Source organism: Misgurnus anguillicaudatus, chromosome 9 (assembly GCF_027580225.2).
Source record: "Misgurnus anguillicaudatus chromosome 9, ASM2758022v2, whole genome shotgun sequence".
Taxonomy (NCBI): Eukaryota; Metazoa; Chordata; class Actinopteri; order Cypriniformes; family Cobitidae; genus Misgurnus; species Misgurnus anguillicaudatus.
The window spans coordinates 34,212,342-34,228,830 of record NC_073345.2 but is presented as its reverse complement, the minus strand read 5'-3'; the positions used below and the strand labels follow the sequence as shown (position 1 = coordinate 34,228,830).

The window sequence follows — 16,489 nt, the reverse complement described above, 5'->3', positions numbered from 1 at the left end:
TCAGTGCCCATCTCTCTCTTACGATCTGTTTCTCTGTGTTACATGGACTGTCTCTCTCTCAGTGCTCGTCTCTTTCTCAGTGCCCGTCTCTCTCTCAGTGCCCATCTCTCTCTCAGTGCCCATCTCTCTCTCAGTGCCCATCTCTCTCTCAGTGCTCGTCTCTTTCTCAGTGCCCGTCTCTCTCTCTCAGTGCCCATCTCTCTCTCTCAGTGCCCGTCTCTTTCTCAGTGCCCATCTCTCTCTCAGTGCCCGTCTCTCTCTCAGTGCCCGTCTCTCTCTCAGTGCCCATCGCTCTCTTACAATCTATTTCTATGTGTTACATGGACTGTCTCTCTCTCAGTGCCCATCGCTCTCTTACGATCGGTTTCTGTGTGTTACACGGACTGTCTCTCTCTCAGCGCCCATCACTCTCTTATGGTCTGTTTTTATGTGTTACATGGATTGTCTCTCTCTCAGTGCCCATCACCCTCTTACAGTCTGTCTCTCTCAGTGGCCTTCTTTTTCTTACAATCTGTTTCTTGGTATCACAAGAACTGTCTCATTCTTAATGCCCGTCTTTCTCTTACAGTCTGTCTCTCTATCTCTCTCTTACAGTACATTCACATTGGGCATCAGCGTTAACGCTTCTCATTTATTTTAAAATAACGTAATTGTGGATCCCTCAGCGTCACATCACTGCCGTTGCTAGCGGCAGCGGTTGAACATTTCTTAACTTTTTAGTGCCAACGAAGGCATCAGTCAATCAGATCACCTTATGCAAACAACCTAGTGCAAGACCAGAGAACAGAGGAGCATGTGTTGCGGCCACTGTGATTGGCTGTTGTCATTATGATAATTGCGTCAGGGCCACGATTTAGACACACCCTGCATCAAGAGCTAATGCTGATGCCCTGTGTGAATGTACTGTTACAGTCTGTCTCTCTTACGGTCTGTTTCTCTGTATCACAATCCCTGTCTTTTTCTCAATGCTTGTTTCTTTCGTATGATCTTTCTCTGTATCACACAGTCTGTCTCTCTCTCTCTCAATGCTCTTCTCTCTCTATGTCTGTCTGTCTGCAGGAGAATCCATACCTCTGCAGTGATGAATGTGATGCGTCTAACCCCGACCTGGCTCACCCGCCGCAGCTGATGCAGGATCGAGAGCGCAGTGGTCTCATTACATACTGGCAGACAGTCACGTGGCGTCGCTATCCTCAGCCTCTTCAAGCCAACATCACCCTGACCTGGAACAAAACCCTCGAGCTCACGGACGACATCCAGATCACCTTCGAGTACGGCAGGCCCACCATCATGGTCCTCGAAAAATCCCTCAATTTCGGGCACACGTGGCAGCCCTTCCAATACTACGCAGACGACTGCGTCGACGCCTTCAACATGGCACCGAGACGCGTTCGTGACCTGAACGCGGCCAACGCCACACGGGTCATCTGTACTGAGCTGTACTCCCGCTGGGTCGGGTCTAAGAACGAGAAGGTGGTACGGTTTGAGGTGCGCCCCAGATTCGCAATCTTCGCCGGTCCGAGGTTGCTGAACATGGAGGGGTTGTACACGCGGATGGAGAGCATGAAGGGCCTGCGGGATTTCTTCACGTTCACGAATCTGAGGCTCCGTCTCCTCAGGCCTGCTCTGGGTGGAACGTACGTCCAGAGAGACAACCTGATGAAATACTTCTACGCCATCTCTAATGTGGAAGTCCTTGCCAGGTGAGAAAAGACAAAGTTGTGATGATATCTCAAAGGAATATGCACAGAGTAACCCCACCACCAGTCTGTTTACCTTTATGTCTACTTCAGGATTACATTAATGTGTGAATTGTTATTAGATGATGAGTAATGTACTCCATGCTATCGTTATGAGTTTAGCTACTCTACTGAGTCAAGACAGTTATTATTCATAAACTCATTTAATCAGATTGTGTTTGGTAATTGAGGTAAACAGATGCTTGTTACGCTTATAAGATCTCTAGTGTCTAGCTGGAGAACGTGCCCAATAACCTTTAAATGTACCAGGAGATGCACAAATGATTTTCAATAATGGTTGACTCATTATTTGAACAGATATGACTACCATTAGGGTGTTAATGTGACAGTAGAGCCTATAACAGGTCCGGTTTATAATGAACTGATAGGCTGTTAACAGGAACACGTGAGGTGTGCTTTAATATCATTATCTGATACCATCAATGCAGCGTCATACAGCCACAGTCATCCTCTGCCTGGGTTTGGCAGGATCGAAACTAATGTTGTCTACAGTGAAAGAAAACAAACGCTTGAAATTGTGTTTGTTCCAATTTTCTTAAAGTGAGTGACATGGAAAGAGACAAAAGTATTTACGTTACATCACTCAGATTAAAGTCGTGAACACAAAACAACACAAAGAAAATCAGATATACTTTGGTTTTCTGGCACTAATCAGTTTTAGGAACGTGGGATTCAAGAATCATTTAAAAGTTTCAAATTAAAAATCAATGTGAACCTAAAACTTGTCCAAAGACACTTACATTACATTTTTTTTGTAATTCAAGTTTTTATTGTTTTTCCTCTGGTACATCATCGACATCGAGTTAGGACAGAATATTTAAAGTAGCTGAAATTAACAGAATAATCCATTAAAGGAATATTCCATTTTCTTAAAAGAAAAATCCAGATATTTTACTCACCACCATGTCATCCAAAATGTTGATGTCTTTCTTTGTTCAGTCGAGAAGAAATTATGTTTTTTGAGGAAAACATTGCAGGATTTTTCTCATTTTAATGGCCGATACAGATACCGATTTAATACTTAGACAACTTCAACATTCTGGCTGATACCGATGCCGACTATTAAAACACTTGTATCCCAAACGAGGCTATACAGTTGGTCTTATCTAGCAAAACGATTGTCATTTTTGACAATAAAAATAACAAATTATACACTTTTAAAGCACATGGACTTCTCGTAATTAGATCCGGTCGTCATGCGCTAGCGTGACCCCAACGCAATACGTCATGACGTCAAGAGGTCACAGAGGACGAACGCGAAACTCCGCCCCAGTGTTTACAAATGTGTTGAATAGAGGACCGTTCCTACGTTGTTGTATGTCAGCTGATACTAATTAATGTCTTTGTGGCAGTTTATTGTTTAAAATGGTCCGCAAATGTGCGTATTTATAAATGTAACAACGTGACCTCCCTACGTCACTACGCATTTACGTTAGGTCGCGCTGGACCGGATCTAGACGAGAAATTGTGGTTTAAAAGTGTATATTTGTTATTTTTATTGTCAAAAATGACAATCGGTATCGGCCTTTCTCGTGCTATTGCCGATATGCCGATGGTTTCAAATTCATCAAAAATCGGCCGATAAATATCGGTGGCCGATACATCGGTGCATCACTAAATTAAATACTAAGTAATTAAAGTAACAACATGTACTTACTATAGGGTTAGGGTTAGGATCAGGGTTTGATTTAGGGTTAGTTGCATGTAATTATGCAGAATTAAATGTTATTACTATAGTAGGTACCTGTGACTTACCAAAGATACTGTAAAATAAAGTGTTACCAAAGTTATTATTATTATTAATAATAATAATAATAAAAGGCCCAAATTATTGTCTAACATGGAAAGACAGCATAACAAAAGATCAAGGGCCAGATTTACTTACAGCATGCGCCAGCGCAAACCATCAATTTGTCATTTGTCATTAAATGTGGTCTAGTTATTTTTGCGACTGATCTTATTGCATATGCATTTTTAGGCATTTCCTTCTCAGATGCAAAATTTTGGGGAGAAGTTTATTTAAATTATTTGAGATTTACGAATGTTTGAGCATGTGATATTACTGGTATTTGCACCAAGAAGCACGTCTTAAATTAATGGCTGCAGTTATTGCTAAAAAATAAAGAGCAGAGAACGCCTGGTGCAATGCAGAGGATTTTAACATGTAACAGTTTATGCTAGAGAAACATATTATTCAAAAATATTGTTTGCCAAGTCATGTTATTTAAAAAAAAAATAGGAGAAGTCACACAATACCAGACGTTTTAAAACTTCCTGTAAACCTTCATTTTTTGTCCTCCAGTTCTTTTCAGTGTACTATGGCTTCATTAGCTGGGATTAGTCACCCCGACGTTTCTACTGCAATGTCTGTGGTGCTGATCTGAAGATCAGCTCTGCTCATTTGCGACCCTGAACTAATTTGACCGTGTTATTTGATCTGCGCTTTTTAGTAAATAACCCACAGATATTACCATTTCCATTGGCGCTTTTTTGGAATTGCGCTCACACTAATTTGCCCCGTTTAGTAAATCTGGCCCCAAAAGTCTTCACTGACCGGAATACCCACAGGGACCCCTGCTTTGATCTTATTATAAAGTTTGTAAAGCAAACATTCGTACGAAGCTGTCTTAGTCATTATGTTGACCCATTCTTTTAACTTTGGAGTTTTCTAGTGTTTCAGAATGAATCTAGCCGTCACTGCAACCCCCACCATAATCACTACAAACTCTCCCTTGGTATTATTTGGCATCTGTTCCCTGCGTCTTCTCTCAATAGACACAACCTTGCACTGTAAAAAAATTCTATGCTGTCTTACATTTTTTGTTTGACTCTTTTCCCACCATTGATGAGTTATCTCATCAATTAAGAGAAAACATTTGCACAAAAAAAAAAACGTGTTCCTGAAGAGTTTTTTATGGTTATCTGTAATACTGCGTTTATCCACTAAATGGCGCCTTTACCCAATTTATTAAAAAAAACTGAAGCAAATTATTTGTTTTTATAATCGTTTTGATCTCCTTCACAAAAATTGAATTATTTCAGCTTTTTGCAAAAAATATATATATTTGAGTTCATAAGCAGAGAAAAAAAATAGATAGGATAAAATGTTTGTTTGAAAACATATTTGTATGTTTATATATTTTTAGAAGAGAATTTTCCTGGAGGGCATTTTGTGAAACTTTTGTAAAAGTTAAAAAAAGCTGGGGGGCTGTCAGGGAATGAGTTAATAAACTAGTCATTTGAACTTACTATTATTTATCTTGACTAGAGATGAGTTGTTGATTGAAGATCACACTACAAAAAATGTGTTTCATACTTAGTATTTTTGTATTGTTTTCAGTAGAAATATCTAAAAAAAAATAATAATCACAAAGTATTTCTTGATAAGAATGGGGTGAGACCTTTTTTCTTGAATTAAGTGTTTAACTTATTTCAAGATATTTTTCTCACCCCATTGGCAGATATTTATGGAGCCCCTAAGGTGACATGGAGCAAAAATTAAATAAAGTTTTCATTCGCGCACGAGAAAGTTTCAGGTGCCCACGCGGAAACAAAACTTAAAAAAAAATTCTGCATATGTAGATTTCACGTGAGCACGCGAAACAAAACTGTTTTTTAAAATTCTGCATGTGAAGGTTTCACGTGAGCACATGAAACTAAACTTTAGATTTGTTTACTCCAATGTCAGCTAATGTCTAAAAACTAGACTTATTTTCTTAGGGCATTATGCTCATCAAGAAAATATATCTTAATTTAAGAATGTTTTGATATTTGTACTTTAAAAAAAGACAAAAATACTAAGAAAGAAAGTCATTTTTTTTGCAGTGTGTACAGTAGTTCCTATACCAACCCTGTGTAAAAGACAGAATAACTTCAGTTAAAGTGAAACCTATCCTATAAAAACACTAGTTAGGAAGTTACTTTTAATAGCAAAAAAATCATCACAACAGAGTTTATGTGGCTGTTAAGAGTGTGTGTGTGTTTGTGTGTTCGCTTCAGTGTGTATAATGAATATATGAATACTGCAAGTACATCTTTATGGTAAGATTAATGGATTGTCATTTCTTTACTCAGTGAGGCCTTAGACATCTGTATTAAGATACACTTCATTGCGTCTGAGTTTCACTAAATTTTATAAAACGTGACCACACACATTTACTCATACTGTCACACACTGCTATGACGTACCTATTTCTATACAATCGGCTGCTGAGGTTGCACCACACTTTGATAAATGTGACAAACGTTTAGTTGCATTTAAAGACAACGCACGCAGATGCACACACACACGCACACACACACACACGCACGCACACACACACACACACACACACACACACACGTACACACACACACACACACACACACACACACACACACACACACACAGAGACAATGATACAGTAAAACCCTGACAGGAGCAGTTCTGCTTGACAGTGAGTGATAACATAGTGTGTGTGTGTATTTATTTGCAGCATCCAGTTGCTCTTATATCTTTGTCCAATAAGTGAAGAACAAAATATCATTGGCCCAATGTGTCAAGTACTAAAAAAAATTTTTCTATGTGTGTTGTGGTTGTATACTGTACAGTGTCCAAAAGTCTTAGACCACCAACAGCTTTGCTATTTTAGCAAAGTTTTAATTAAATCCATATTTATTTTTCGCTTCTCTAAATTAAAGGTCACATATCATGAAAATCTGACTTTTTCCATGTATAAGTGCTATAATTGGGTGCTTCTATCAACCTAGAAAATAGAAAAAGATTGACCCATTAACTTAGTTTTGGTAAACCACTATCTGCAAGCATGTGAAAAAATAGCTCATTGAAATGTGGCTCCCCTTGTGATGTCAGAAGGGGATAATACCACCCCTTAATCTGCATTATTCAAGCAGAGCACTGTCATTTAGTGCAGAGATCAGCTCATTTGCATTTTAAAGGACACCCAAAAACGGCACATTTTTGCTCACACCTACAAAGTGACAATTTTATCATGTTATAATAAATTACCTGTGCACTATTTTGAGCTTAAACTTCATATACTGCATGTACTCTGGAGACACCAAAGATTTATTTGACATTTTAAAAAGGCTTGTGAAATGTCCCATTAATGATACAAATAAAAATACTGGAATATACAAAAAATGTCATCTTCTGGTAAAAGTCAGTATTTAGTGTTGACCTCTCTTGGCACTTAACACATCTTGTGAACTAGAATGGAGTCATTAGATTAAAACACAGGGTTCCCACTCTAAGTCAAATGTCGAATTCCCTGAATTTTCCCTGACTTTCACTGCCTAAAAAGCTGAATTTCCACGACCTATGTCTGGTATTGCCGTGAGCCTGGATAATAAATAAACAGCTGTTAAAATTGTCGTCAGCGGAGTCTTGGACCTGGAAATGATATTCCTTACATCAAAAGTTAACAAGCAGGTTTAATTTTGATTAATTGAAACTAGAATTTAAAGCAACAAACAAAAATCCTGATATTTCATGACTTGGACAAAAAATATAAAATTCCCTAACTTTCAATGTCTGGAAAAGACCTTTTAAAATTCCATGATTTTTCAGAAATTCCATGACCCGTGGGAACACTGTTAAAATGAGAAATTAGAATTTCATTTCATTTAGGTTTAACCCTTTAACTGGTGAAGCCCTTTTTGAGTGGAGGGGGGGTGAAAAGGTGATGTACACCTTCAAATTAATATAATCTGGCATTTTTTGGTCTAGAAGCCTAATTTTGGTTTTGTTTTAAAGAAGACATTTTAAAGTTTTTCACAGAAGTGTCTGGAAATTATTAAATAATTTTAAAAAATATTAAATAAAAACATTGTTATAGCAATATAAATTTATGTTAATAAATAAAAAGAATGCAATATAAAATATATTTTATACATAAAATTATCACCAAAAAATAGGTTTGTGTTGATTAACTGTGAGGTTTGCTGCACTGTAAAAAATTATTTGCTGACTTAATTTTTTGTTGAATCAACTCAGATTTACAAGATTTCAACTTACTATTAGTTATCTTCTTGACTAGAGATGATTTGTTATAACTTATAAAATAAAAGTCAGCTTCATTTTATAAGCAACTCATATCTTATCTGAGTTCATTCAAAAAAGAAAATTAAGGCAGAAAAGAATTTTTACAGTGTGCATACTCTTGTCACAAATTAATTAATTATAGTCACTGCATTATTATTACTGCTAAAAGGTTTTGAAATATGAAAACTACATTCTTAGACCTTTCCAACGATATATACTTTGTTGTGATATATTAACATTTACATGCTAAATATTAAAGTAAACTCAGGTGTCCTGTTCACGGAAAGGTTTAAGAGATCCTGCAGGTTCCTGCTATTGATCAAGTGAAAAAGAGGCTCACACTAAATGCTTGACACTTATAATATTAATACTGCATAAAAGTTTCCTGTTTTTTGGTTGTATGAGACTGAGAAATGATTATATGTGATCATTAACATTGCAAAATCAACATCTAGTGGTGGCATTGTGGCCTGTAAGACTTTACACAGTACTGTATACTTTATATATCTCAGGATATTTATATATTTTGGGGTGTATCTATAACCACCCTGGTGAGCCATTTCCTGTAGTATTTAGTCATAATAGAGCCATTTAAACACAGCGACGCACACACGCACACTCTTGGTAATACAATCCGATGATCAATAAATTATTCTTAGCCTGAGACTGGGTAAGATCGGGCTGACAGCTCTCGATCGATCACAACAAGTGCATGTGTGTGTGTGTGTAGTCCTCTGTACAGGCACAGTTTGTGTGTATTTTGTCATTGGAGTCATACTGGAATACTTTTTGCTGGTGATTTTCTAGGTTTTCCATGTTTGGAGTGAGGCGTCATGCAGATTAAATTTGTGTGGTTGACAGAGTAATTAATGCTCTGGAGTAACAGACTCAATGTGATATCAGTCACACACGCACACAATGTGAGACAACACAGGAAAGTGTTAAGGAGAAAAAGAGCTGCTGACACAAGTCTGTATGCAGACAACACAAAATCAAAACTTACCCTATTAAATACATCTTATGGTCTTTTTTAAAAGAAAAATATATGTTTATTTTTGTCAAAGTAATAACTTGATTCCCATGCCTTCTTATTTTCATCCCCTACCCTCAAGCACCCGCCATATACAGTAAAGAGATCACATTCCTCCAGCAATCGATTCCAGATGGATTAAATCTCGTCCAACATTTTATCTCTTTGAATATCCTGTTACCGTAAAAATTACAGAAATAGAAATACAGTAGCATTCACAAATTTCATGTTAACTTCAAAAATAAAAAATGCAGCTAGATTAATATTCCCCATCGACACATTACGCCAGCACTCATCTTTGTAAGTTGACTCTCCTGCATGAGTTCATACCATGAGTTATTTCATCATCACTTGGGTGAATACGTTGGGATTCAGGTTGATATCCATGCAGATGAACACAGTTTGCACAGTTTGCTGCTCCAGATCTTGAATCTGTGTAAACTCAGATAATGAAAAGGAGACCACTGGATTTATATAAAGTCTGCAGTAACCTTCAAGAGTTGTTCAGTGCTTTAGGATTGAGTAGACATCATCTTAAAGGGGCCATATGCTATACTTTAATGTTTTCTTCCTAAAGTCAAAGTGAATTGTAATATATAGTTCTGTATGGTAACTTAAAGAAGACATTTCACAAAATTTTTTAAGATGTCAAATAAACCATTGGTGTCTCCAGAGTATGTATGTGAAGTTTTAGCTTAAAATACCATATATAATTTATGATAAAATTGACAATTTGTAGTTGTGAGCAAAAATGTGCTGTTTTTGGATGTGTCCTTTAAAATGCAAATGAGTTGATATCTGCACAAAATGGCAGTGACGTGGTATAGTGCAGATTAAGGGGCGGAATTACCCCCTTCTGACATCACAAGGGGAGCCAAACTCACATGCTTGTGGAGAATGGTTTACCAAAACTGGGGACCCAATCATAGCACTTAAACATGGAAAAAGTCAGATTTTCATGAGATGTACCATGAGATGTGCAGCTATTACTATATACACTCACATAAAGGATTATTAGGAACACCTGTACAATTTCTCATTAATGCAATTATCTAATCAACCAATTACATGGCAGTTGCTTCAATGCATTTAGGGGTGTGGTCCTGGTCAACACAATCTCCTGAAGGTCAAACTGAATGTCAGAATGGGAAAGAAAAGGGATTTAAGCAATTTTGAGCGTGGCATGGTTGTTGGTGCCAGACTGGGATTTTCATGCACAACCATTTCTAGGGTTTACAAAGAATGGTGTGAAAAGGGAAAAACATCCAGTATGCGGCAGTCATGTGGGCGAAAATGCCTTGTTGATGCTAGAGGTCAGAGGAAAATGTGCCGACTGATTCAAGCTGAAAGAAGAGCAACTTTGGCTGAAATAACCACTCGTTACAACCGAGGTATGCAGCAAAGCATTTGTGAAGCCACAACACGCACAACCTTGAGGCGGATGGACTACAACAGCAGAAGACCCCACCGGGTACCACTCATCTCCAATACAAATAGGAAAAAGGGGCTACAATTTGCCAGGCTCACCAAAATTGGACAGTTGAAGACTGAAGACTGAAGATCATTTCAAATTGGTTTCTTGTACATGACAATGAGTTCACTGTACTAAAATGGCCCCCACAGTCACCAGATCTCAACCCAATAGAGCATCTTTTGGATGTGGTGGAACGGGAGCTTCGTGCCCTGGATGTGCATCCCACAAATCTCCATCAACTGCAAGATGCTATCCTATCAATATGTGCCAACATTTCTAAAAAAATGTATTCAGCACCTTGTTGAATCAATGCCACATAGAATTAAGACAGTTCTGAAGGTGAAAGGGGTCAAACACAGTATTAGTATGGTGTTCCTAATAATCCTTTAGGTGAGTGTAAATATATTATATATTACTATAGCAAGTTTATCTTGCTTCCAAAAGCTCTCAGTAATTGTATCCAGCAAACAAGAGCTTACCAGACAAGACAAAGTGATTTCTATTCTGTCTTCAAGTCAAATTAAGTTTCAATAAATAAAAAGTTTGCCATGTTGTTAACAATTCAGAAAGTTTTTATACCCGCTTCTTCCATTACCAGATGTCACTGTTGAGCTTTAGTCACGAGTGTCTAAATATTTCATCTCCAGAACTTAAAACAACCCGATTGTACTGCACTGTATGTGAACTACAACGTATATGTGAGGGTGGTGTGACAGCTACGGGTCACCAATAAATAATCTGTGGTCTCAAAGCTCTGGAGGGCTGTCTAGTGTCAGTACATGAGGGATCACACACACTGCCGCTGCTATAGGCATAATACTGTGTGACTTTGTGAAAAACCAGGATGTCTGTCTCTCTCTCTGAGTTATAATAGCTTTATGTCCTCCCCTTCCTCAAAGGACACAAGAAAAAAGAGAGAGAGAGAGTTGAGATTGTGTTAACTGTGTGTGGTCGACCCCTGGAGAGATTATATTAAAGAATCCTCGCAGGAAAGTAAAGAGCAAGACCGGACTGAATTACAAGAGAGATCGTAAAGAGTTTAAGGGAACAGTACAGATATGCAAACTCCATCTTCATTCATTTGAAATCTGAATGATTTTCTTTCTTCAATAAAAGAAAAAATGTCTGCGTCGCTCTTTTCCATAAGCCAAAAGTGGACGTGACCTTTGGCTTTCAAGCTCCAGAAATCAACAATTCAAACTTAGCAAATCACAACAATATCATAATGTAAAACTTCATCACTTATCACATCACTTTATTGTGCTTAAAGGCACACTCCAATTTTTTGAAAATATACAAATTTTCCAACATTTCATTTTTTACCATTTTGGAATCTATTCAGCTGATCTTCAGGTCTGGCAGTATCACTTTTAGCATAGCTTAGCATAATCCATTGAATCTGATTAGACCATTATAGCATTGCGCCAAAAAATAACCAAAGAGTTTCGATATTTTTCCTATCTAAAACTTAAAATTAAAAGTTGTGATTTTCTAGGCAGATATGGATATGGACTTTGCTGCCGCAACATGGCTGCAGGAGGCGCAATGATATTACGCACTGCGAAAATAGTCCCCTTAGTGTAAGGTGACCAGACGTCCCCGTTTTCCGAGGACAGTCCCGTTTTTTGGTGTTCTGTCCCCGACTGGAGCTGTCCCCGGAAATGTCCCCGTTTTACAGCATGTCCAAAACAACCAGCAAAAACCCAATCAACATGTAGCCTTTGTAGTACCAGACCGGAGCAATCATGTTATGATTATTTTCACCAGCAGAGGGAGCTGCGAGCTAAACTTGGTTGCGCACCACTGCTTTTAGCGATGAAGAATTTACTACAAGACACATGAGAACGCGTCATCAAGTTATCGTCAATCAAGTTATCATAAGATATGAAAACAGTCGGGTTAAGGTACTAACTACTCATGTTAAATAAAAGTAATAAACTAATGAAATGAACTGATCACAGCATGGTGCTGAGCATTTGTTTTGTGTAGGCTAACGTTAATATGTTTACATTTTGCATTATTCCTTCTGTGTTTCACGTTTACAACACTATGAAATCAGCTGAAGTAGTACCTTAGAAGTAATGTTTGATGAGGTATGTCTCTGTGCATTGTATAAAAAATAGATTTTTTTTATTTTGGCTACAGAAATTGTTAAATTAATTGAATTAAAAACACCGCAAAAAATTATTTAAAAAAATTCTTAAATCAGGGTGCATTTTCTTGATGGGCAAGATAAGAAAACAAGTCTAGTTTTTAGAACAAAAATATTAAATTTGTGCTGAAAACAAGCAAAAAAACTTGGCCAACACTCAATTCAAGAAAAAATGTCTTACACCATTTTTTGCATGTTTTAAGCACAAATTGACTTCAATTTATTATTTTTTGTCTTATTTTTTGTTAGGGGATTTTGCTCATCAAGAAAATGCATCTTGATTTCATAATTTTTTCAAAGAAGTAAATCATTTTTTGCAGTAAACCCAAACCAATAAAAAGAAGAAAACTTTAAAAACGTTTTGTCCCCATTTTTTATTTCAAAGATAACAACTAATAAGATTTTAATGATATTTTGACCATTGAACTGGGAAATGTCCCCGGTTTTCATTTTAAAATCTGGTCACCTTACCTTAGTGTCTTTCAATGGCAGGGCACTATTTTCGGGCAGTGCGAGTGCGTAATATATCACTACTCCTGCTACAGCCATGTTACAGCAGAAAAGTCCTTGATTATTACTCCAGAATGAGAGTATAGTTCCTAGACATATCTGCCTAGAAAATTACAACTTTTAATTTTCTGTTGGTCTTAGTACACAATGTAACTACAGAAGAGTCAAGTTTTAAATAGGAAAAATATCCAAAGTCTTTGGTTATTTTTAGCGCCATGCTAATGGTCTAATCAGATTCAATGGATTGTGCTAAGCTATGCTAAAAGTGCTAGCGCCAGACCCGGAGATCAGCTGAATGGATTCCAAAACGATACAAATCAAATATTTAACTCTAGAGGAGCTGGAAAATTAGCATATTTTCATGAGTATGTCCCTTTAAGAAAGCAAGTCATATAGTCTTTATTTTGTTATTTTTACTGTATGCAAAACAGTCTGCTTTATATAGCATGTGAAACAAAATATAATAGTACACTGAATAAATGAAGAAAAAATTTAATCAGTGGCACGCTGTATTTAAATCAGTGTTTAGACCGCACTTCCTCACAAATGACAATGGAGATTTTGAAAGGATAATAAGAGACAGAGAAAGATGAGCCGATGAAGGAGGAGTGATTTATGCCCTCATACAGACGGCTGATTTGATAATCAAAGTGAGCTGCTTCTTTACTCCGTGTCAGCATTTTACTCAAATCATCCCTCCTTTTATTTCTGTTATTTTACTTAATGCAAGTTCTCAAGTCAAAGTCCATTTTTAAGTATACAAAGTAAAATAAACAAACTAACTTTAAGGCCCACTCTCTCTCTATTCCTCTTTCACTTCAGTAATGCCCACATTTACTCTGTTTATTTCTCAAGAGAGCCACTAAGAGCGAGAGTAGGATAGAAAGAGATGGAGAGAGAGGGAGGTGAGGTGTGAGGATGTCCTTGAAAAGAGTCTGTTTACACAGATGCTAAAAACATTAGCATAACATACTCCGAGATTTCACACTCTTCAGCACAATATTCATTTAGTGCCCTCATATTTAGTTACCATACAGCTGACACATGCACAGCAGAGTTATCATTCACCATACTCAATACTTAACCTACCACTAAATATATAAGAAATGTGTGAAAGGGGTGTATGTATGTGAATGATTATTTTTTAGTTGCACTTGTATGTAATAGAGCAGTAGTTCTTAAACTGGGGGGTTTTATTCATTTTATAAAATACATTAATTTATCATGAATTCTGTGTAATTAAACCTAAAAAAATAAGGCTACTTACCAACAGCACTACTTTGTATAATTTAATATGTTTTGTTTAATTAAAATGTAACGTTTTGAAACAAATTTGTTTATACATTTTTTGTGGGGGGGCCGCGAAGGAATGCACCATACATAAGGGGGGCCACACGGTGAAAAAGTTTGAGAAGCACTGTAATAGAGGGATGAGTGATAGGTTGAAAATAAGACAGAGTTGTTAAACTTAAAATTCACGGCCAAATAGTTACATCTGTACTAATACACATATGTGACACCTGCTGGCAAGATTTTTCGGAATGCACACCATCTAACTTCTGTGATGTTTACAGGTGAAAGAAAGTATAAATATCAATTTTGGTCAAATTGGTGTTTACATAAATATAAGTAGATTAAGCCAGCGTCTAGCGATCTCAATGCTCTAAATTAAATTAAATTAAATTAAATTAAATTAAATTAAATTAAATTAAATTAAATTAAATTAAATTAAATTAAATTAAATTAAATTAAATTAAATTAAATTAAATTAAATTAAATTAAATTAAATTAAAATGATATTTAAAATGATCTTTAGTTGTTCTCTTTCTGAGATGTGTACCGTCCTAAATGCTTGAGGTGCACCTATTTCATGGCGAAAAACAAAGTTTTTTGTGTATTTGGTATAATACAATGTGTTTGCGTGGTTTATGGTTAAAAAAACATCTTATTTTCACACAGTGTAAATTTTTGTAGCTCCAGATTTTCCTCTCTTCCTGAAACGCACAGATTCAATAGGTGCTCTTTAATCTAATACAAAGATGCATGCATGCACATGCACATCTGACATTTCGGTTTTGGTTTTAACACATGCCGGAATTAGAGAATAAAGTTGCTTTATGTTAAAAAGCTATTAAGAGAGATAAAATTTGGTACCTGATTGATATTAGCTCATTCCCCGCCAGCCTTTTTTTTTTTTTAAAGTTGCACGCCAGTACTTTTTTTAATTTTCACAAAAGGTTCACATAATGCCTTCCAGGAAAATTTTTCTTCTATAAATATATAAACATACAAATATATGAACAGACACTCTGATTTTAAACAAAACGCGAAAAAAAAAACGTTTCATCCTATCTTCATTTGTTCTCTTGTTATAACCTCCTAAATATGCATAGGTTTTATCAAAAATACAAAATTTTGAGCAAAAATCTGAAACAATAGAATTTGTTAGAGATAAGATTCAGAACTATAATCAAAACGTACACGGAGTTTAACATTAATTAAATTAGTTTTTGCTTCAGTTTTTATAAATTGGGTAATTTATGGCCATCTAGTGGATAATAGCGGAATTACAGATTACCGTAAAAAAACTCGTCAGGAGAGCGTCATTGGCCAGGTTTATCAACTTCAAACAAGTGTAGCTTTGTCTTTTTTTGTTCGATTTCAACAAATCATGCATCGTTGTAAAGTTTCCTTAATGGAAAATGTCAAAATATAAATAACTCTATTTGCTCATTCCGACTCAATTTGCCAGAATTATGTGTACAATATAATGGTACGATATATGGACAAAAGTACTGGGACACCCCCTTCTATTAAACATGTTTATTTATTAAATGTAATGCTATACCAGCACTTATTTTGCAGCACTTCGACCTCGACGTGCAGACCCCCCCCCCCTCTCGTTCAAACTACCGTCAATATTACTGCGCCCGAGGTCAAAGTGCTGTAAACTAAGTGCTCTTTCCCCATACAATATAGTTCTTATTTTTTATCCTCTTTAAAAAACGCCACGTTATTTTGTGCCACCATACTTACTCGTGTAACTACTCATGTAACAGTCTTTAAATAAGGAAAACATGGAAGTGTTTGGTGGCTTCTAAATTCATCCCTGTTTGGATCCTAAGGAATGAATGGGGCTAGGCTAAATGCTAACACATTCACGACCCGCTATACAGAGATTAAGTGTATGCATTGAATAAAGATAGGTACAGTATGTATTAATTAGTCTAAGTTAAGGTAAGACAGTAAAATATTGAAAAACGGTGGTGTTTTCCTTTAAGGCCAAAGTATAGTCCATTTTTTATGTGTACCTGAGGGTCCGCTTACAGTGCATGTGACGCAATTTTTTATCATCAGAAGAGTGCATGCGTGTGTGCGTACTGTGCTTGTGTAGCCCAGGAGATGCATTTTGTCGCAATGCGCATGCGTCGAACCTCCAAGTCAAATAAACTATACTTTGCAAGGCTGTGCATTCAACCGAGCTCGTACATACGGGTTGCGTCTCTGTTTTTAATCTATT

At 36.6% G+C, this 16,489-nt stretch overlaps 1 protein-coding gene across 1 annotated transcript in view; it reads left to right on the top strand.

The window, feature by feature from the left end:
* Nucleotides 1-16,489, top strand: part of ntng2b (netrin g2b) — an 88,138-nt gene that overhangs the window by 16,215 nt on the left and 55,434 nt on the right. Inside the window, exon 3 of the mRNA XM_055180433.2 lies at nucleotides 1,060-1,703. Within this exon, the coding sequence (XP_055036408.1) occupies nucleotides 1,060-1,703 (644 nt within the window). The remainder of the gene's footprint in view (nucleotides 1-1,059; nucleotides 1,704-16,489) is intronic.